This window comes from Triticum dicoccoides, chromosome 7A (assembly GCF_002162155.2).
Source record: "Triticum dicoccoides isolate Atlit2015 ecotype Zavitan chromosome 7A, WEW_v2.0, whole genome shotgun sequence".
NCBI lineage: Eukaryota > Viridiplantae > Streptophyta > Magnoliopsida > Poales > Poaceae > Triticum > Triticum dicoccoides.
Genome location: NC_041392.1, coordinates 193,600,942 through 193,607,531, shown reverse-complemented (window position 1 = coordinate 193,607,531; position 6,590 = coordinate 193,600,942). Strand labels below are relative to the sequence as shown.

Here is a 6,590-nt window from a genome sequence, read left to right as displayed (position 1 = left end):
TGCGCCGGCGCCCTGTGCCTCGTGCGTGGCGGGGCGGCTGCGGCGCTCCCATCTCGGGAGGTGGCGCGCGGTTGGCCCCTTGCTGGATCCAGCCGGATCTGGTGGTGGGGGTCGGTCGGCGGCGTGTGGCGGCGGTGGTGCGTGCCCGGCGGCTCCGGCGCTATGAGCGTGCCGGGCGACGCGGGTAGGGCAGCGGCCGGGCGTGGCCGTTGCTCCGGCCGTGGGCGGCGACATGTGGAGGTCCGGCGGTGGTGGACTCCCGGTGTCGTGGCGGCACCATGTTGGCTTGGCGGATCTGCTTGCGGCGGCGACCGGCTTCTCCGGCGTCGGCTTGTCTGCGATCGGACCGTTTCGGCCTTCACTCCATCTCCTCGGCGCTCGGTCGTTACTCCCTTCGGAGGGCTGGCCCTTTTCTAGCTGCGGTCCATCGCTCGTCTCGCGCCCGGTGCAGCAGGACCAAGGTCGTCTCGCGCATAGTGCCGCAGGACCGAGCTCGTCTCGCGCACGGTGCAGCAGGGCTGACTCCATCCCCGCCCCACGATGCTGCAGGACCGATCTCGTCTCTCGCTCCGGGCTGCAGGATGGGTCGATGGGTGCCAGTGTTGGCCGACCTATTGGGTCTCGACACTGGGGTGGGCCAGGGGTGCAAAGGCGTCTCCTTTTCTGCTCGTCTCTTTGGTTGGGGTAGCAGCGGGTCTCGGGTGTGGTGGTTTCAAGGTCTTGGATGCCGGGGCGACGGCCCTGGTGGCGGTGCACGGTGCTCTTGGGCAGAGCCCGTGTCTTGGCGCTGCCCGGTGATCATGGCCGTGTGGGCGGCGTGGTTGCCGGGGTGTAGCGGTCGGTGACGGTGAGTGTAGACCGGGGTGAAAACCTGCTCTATCTTCGGACGGACCGGCAACGGCGAAGCTCGCTCCCTTCTTGAAGGCGTCGTCGCGGCTCTCACCGCCCGTCATGCGACTCCGGGGGAAACTCTGATCCTTGGATCTGGCGGTGGCGGCACTCCGGTGTCGTATCCTTCCTGAAGGTGCCGCCTTGGAGTCCACGGTTCCCTGTATGCGGCTTCATCTCTTTGTGGTAGTGTGCTAGGGGTGGTGTTGCTGCGCTCAGCGCTTTTGTATCCTGCCTTGGGTGTGTGTGGTGTGGGCGTGCGTTTGTTTCGGATGATGTTGATCTTTGCTTTATATATAAAGCGGGGCGAAAGTCTTTTTCGGTAAGTACACAAAATTCATACGTCTCGAATGATTCAAAACCAAACGAAGTTAGAAGTCGAATGATTCAAAACCAAACGAAGTTAGAAGTCCATCGTCATGGAGCTTCTTTATGCGCTTCATACTTATATGACCAAGTAGACAATGCCAAAAATAAGTTGCATTCAGATTGTTAGGCTTAAGCCTCTTGACATTTATAATATAGACATATTCACCTTCAAGATCTAAAATGAATAGCCTGTTCACAATGAGTGTGAAGCCATAAAACATTATTCAAATATATAGAACAACCATTATCTTTAATATCGAATTCAAATATATAGAACATAAAAAAAACTTGGTCTATTGCAAAGAGCGGTCTTATGCCAGGCCCATCGCCGTCGCATCTCCTCCCTATCGACCTAAAGTAAACAAGACGAAGAAAAGAAATATTTTCAAATCCAGTGAGATGAAATAATTAGGAAAAAAATCCACAAAACAAGTTAGAAAAATTTCCTGCAAAAAAAGTTACTAGAAAATTGATGTGGGCCTCATCTTAATACCCCCAAGAAGTACATTGCTGATGCTCGAATAAGTTGATCCGAATCTTCGTGACGCATGTTTAGCCTCTTACCAACAAACATACGCATGGAATATGATGTTTGGCAACCAATTAAGCAAGTGCTCAGGGACTAAGGATGACAGCTGCGTCATGTTTCATCCACCAGAAATAAACAATAGTGAACACTATTCCAGTCAGGTGTTAACTTTACCTCTGCTTGTTGTTGCAGCGGCTATGACAGCTAGCTTCTCTGTCATCTGTTAGTTTTCTCTTAGGAAAGGCTACAGCTTTGTAATCGTTCCAGACTTGCTCCATCTACATTATTGAAAACAGCTCAATGCTGCTCTTTCGTAAAAAAAAAAACACTGACCTACTGAAGGATTTGCTGATTTTCAATGGGCTCACTTCAAGTTTAACACAATGCACAATAGCCAGCTCCTCCCTTGCAGGTGGCAGAAAGATGGTTGTTGAGGCAGCTGCTGGTGGCAATCCTAACCTCGGTCAAAGAATCTTAACACCCGCATCATCAACTCATGGGGAATAGTCAATACTCGAGACAGCTGCCTAACCCCCGCATGCATAATCCGGCTGTCTGAGCTTGAAATCGCTTAGTTTACGTGACCCCAAGACAAGAGATCCACATTCTATATCATCCACTTCTGGTCACAACAAGGGCGGGTATGAGATAAACCATCCCAAGTGGCGCTCCACGACGCGGAGTCGTGCCTCACGCGTTGTCTTACGTTGTTTCAGTCTTTCATCCCACCGAAGTGACAGCGCGCTTTCCCTGCAAAGAAAAAGCTGCCATGTAAGAGTACTTTATTTTCGGCTTGTTTTGGTTGTTGGAAACAAAGCCATGCATGGAATTTGAATACATCATCTCATATGACTGTCAACACACCCAGTGGTAGCCATAATTAATTTCGATACTTGCACAGCCTGTGCGCCTAGTTAATTGCGCAAAGCAACAAATATACTTTCAAATGACGGAGGAACCGAGGAAGCATGGCTGCATGTTCATGGAGACTAGTTGCAGACTTCTCTTCTTTTGTCATGGTTGTCGTCTAATGGAGGCCCAAGAATATAGAAACGTGGAAGCCACTCGGGTTTCGTACAGTGTGCAAGTGTCCAACCATGCTATTTGACGATTTAGCTTCGGCCTTTCACATATGCATTGCACACCTTTGTTGCAGTTGAGAACTGAAATATGTTCAGGATTCAAACTGGAGATGCCTTGAACTTTGGTGTTGAGGTGCATCCATATTCCTGGGGGACTAACGATGTTTTGAGAAATATGACACGTATCCTAGTTCCCGTACAGTTGTTCAAGATACGTGACTAGCATTCTAGTTTTATCCAGTAAACCGCCTACGAAACCACAAGAAAGTTACAGTGCAATTTTTCGAATCAGGAATGGGTGTATTTTATTTGGATTCAGCATCTGGTGGCTGCACCAATAGTCTCTTTCGTGTTGTGTCGCTATCTTCCCTGTCCTGGAAGGAATTTTCGCCTCGCCCCATCACGGATTCACGGCGACATATCAAGCAGTTCTATCAATACTAATGGTGAAGTGGGGACACATGATAATATCACCAATTCACCATGAGCGCCCCCCTTGGGCCTCCCCATTTGTTAACCACGATGAGGTTACGCATGTGGTGGCAACCAGCTTCGGCTCCAGCTACCAGCAGTTTTCTACCTTAATTAATATGAATATATAAATACAGCAGGAAGTGGTCTCCTCGAGAAGATGAACGATATCCGTCGGATGCTGATCTAAGGGTGCTATCTATAATTGCAATACCGTCTTTCTTTCACGTTGCTCCTTTATGTTATGATATGGTGACGTTATGCCAGGTTGTCATGCTGATGAGCAAGCTTGCCTGGTGAGCTATATATTGAAGACAGATTCAGTCGAGCTGAGGCACCAATTGCTACGCAAATGGCGGCCGAGCAAAAACGCCACAACAGTTCACATGATATCACAGTAGACGGCCCCGCGCCGGATGCTTGCCCTCCTGCCACCAATCCAACAAATGGAAACAGCCAGCCCCATGATACTCAGCCTCCTGCAAATGGAAGCAGCCAACCCGAGGAGGTGATAGAGAGCTACGAGCTCATGCTCGACCTGAGCAAGTACATCCTGCTGCTGGCAACGCTGGTGGCCACGGTGACATATGCCGCGGGGTTCAACCCACCGGGGGGCGTCTGGCAGGAGACTGTCGACGCCACGGGCCAATTCGCAGGCGACTCCATTATCCGGACCACCAGCTACCACCGGTACCTGGTGTTCTACTACTGCAACGCCACCGCATTTGCCTCGTCACTCGTGATCATCCTCGCCATCCTCTTCCTCACCCTCATGGAAGAGAAAAAGAAGAACCGCGTCACCCTCCTGCCACTGCGGGCGGTCATGGTTGTGGACCTGCTAAGCGTCATGGGAGCCTATGCTGCCGGGACATGCCGCGACAAGCCCACGACCATCTTCTCCTCGGTGCTGGTGGTTGCCGTCGTTGCCTACCTTGCTCTTCAGATGGTGCTAGCCTCGTTGCCAGAAGACAAGCACAGCTACATCGACGCAGTGCATGAGAAACGGCTACGAAAGGTCCTGATGCTGCTCGCGACGTTCGCGGTGAGCGTGACATACGTTGCCGGGATGAGCACGCCAGGTGGCTTCTGGGACAACAGTGAGAACGGCCACAGCCCTGGCGACGCGATCCTCAAGGACAGCCACGGCAAGCGCCTGACAGTGTTCTTGTTCTTCAATGCCCTGGCGTTCGTGGCGTCCTTGCTCATCATTGTGGTGCTTCTGGACAGAAAACCTCGTGTGACTGAGGCATACTGGTTCATCGCCGTCGCGCTGATCAGCCTCATCGTCTCATACACCGCAGGCAGCTGCAGGGAGACCGACACCAACTTCTATGTGGGCAGCCTGGTTATTGCCGTCCTGGCATTCATGGCATTGCTCCAAGTTGCAGTTATTCAAGGTACCATAAAAGCTGCAAGCGATACCAGGTTCTGGACCAAAATCAAAAGCTTCCATCGTTCGGTGTCAGGGAGCTTGTCAAGAGCAATAACAAGAGCACCAGGTCTGGAGACTAATGACAGCAGGTACTACGGGAGCACATCCCTTTTCTTATTCTTCTTCCTCCTCTGCAAATCATTGGCTTTAACTGACCTCTTTTGCTCCCCAACTACATAGGGTCGCAGCGGAGCATGCTCGTTCCCTTGTACTGTTACTAGCCACTCTTGCCGCAACCATCACTTACCAAGCAGGGCTGGATCCTCCCGGTGGCTTCTGGCCGGGTAATCGGGACGGCCACATGGCTGGTGACCCGATCCTCCTCACCGTGAACGCTAAGAGGTACAAGGCCTTCTTCTACTGCAACTCTGTCGCCTTCGTAGCCTCCTTGGTGGCCATCATCCTGGTCCAAAGCAAGGTTATGCTCCAGACACACGTGCTCGAGGCAGCCATGATACTGGACTTGTTTGGCCTCATCGGAGCATATGCTGCGGGAAGCTCTCGGGACTTGACCACCTCCATTTATGCCATGGCCTTGGCTGGCGCCGTCCTGGTCTATGTAGTGATCCATGTTGTCTTCTTCACACTGAACCATGCCACCAACCCCACCAAAGAAGAAATTAAGTCCGTGGAGAAGAGGCGCAAGCGGTTGCTCCTTTTCGCAGTCTTGGCCGCGACCATCACTTATCAAGCTGGGTTGACCCCTCCTGGCGGTTTCCGGCTCCAAGATGATAGCAGGCACCACGCTGGGGATCCGGTCCTCCTATACAACTTTCCCCGGCGTTACACAGCCTTCTTCTACTGCAACACGGTGAGCTTCATGCTGTCCATCGCACTGATCATACTGCTCGTGAACCCACATCTATACAGGCCTGCGATACGAAGCTATGCACTCGCTGTTTGCACAGGGGCGGGCATGTTTGGTCTGATGGGAGCATATGCTGCCGGAAGCACGCAACATCTGAAAACATCCATCTACATTTTCGTCTTGGTGGTTGTGGTCCTCGTCGTTATAGCTTTACTGCTCCTGGTATTCTTGTTGAAGGAAAGGAACAACATACCTGAAGACACGGCCGGTGAACTGGAGCCCATTGAGGTAAGCAGTTGTACACCAGGAAAGGAAAAACATGTCATGCGCAAATATCTGATGCTGCTAGGAATCTTGGTGGCAAGCGTCACCTACCAGGCCGGCCTAGATCCACCAGGCGGAGCTTGGCAGCACAGTGGGAATGGATACGACGCGGGCAACCCAATCATGCATGACAACCAGAGGCACCGTTACCTCGCCTTCTTCTACAGCAACTCCACGTCCTTCGTGTCGTCCATTGTTGTTATCATCATTTTGCTACTGGAGTGGAAGGACGAGAAGAAATGGTCGCTCAAGGTCATGAACACGACGATTGTGCTGGATTTGCTCGCTCTCCTAGTGGCCTACGCAGCAGGCTCCAGCAGGGGGTGGAAGACGTCTATGTATGTCGTTGCACTAGTGACCGCCGTGCTGGTATATGTTGCAATCCATATAGTGCTGGCAATCTCATGTTGTCATAGCCCGCAGGAAGAGGAGAGCAGTGTGGATCCTGCATAGGTAACTCCAGCGGCACCTGTTTCTGTTTGATTATTAGTGTGCACTGCAGTTCTGTTCATATGAAACAGTGGCAGTAAAGCCTGCGATTCTTATACGCCTATCAAAATGTCAAGGCAGGTGATCATTTTGTATACCCATTTCCCCTAGTATCCACTTTATTGCTATTATGTAATACAAATAGAAAGTGGGAAACTTGGATTTTTTGTGGTGTGTGGCTCCTTTTTTATTTTTAGT

At 51.6% G+C, this 6,590-nt stretch overlaps 1 protein-coding gene across 1 annotated transcript; it reads left to right on the top strand.

Moving 5' to 3' along the window:
* The first annotated feature begins 3,691 nt into the window (after positions 1–3,691).
* Positions 3,692–6,356, top strand: LOC119333379. Its single transcript, XM_037606295.1, has 2 exons — positions 3,692–4,812; positions 4,952–6,356. The coding sequence occupies exons 1-2, from the start codon at positions 3,692–3,694 to the stop codon at positions 6,354–6,356; spliced, it is 2,526 nt and encodes an 841-aa protein (XP_037462192.1).
* Positions 6,357–6,590: the final 234 nt, after the last annotated feature.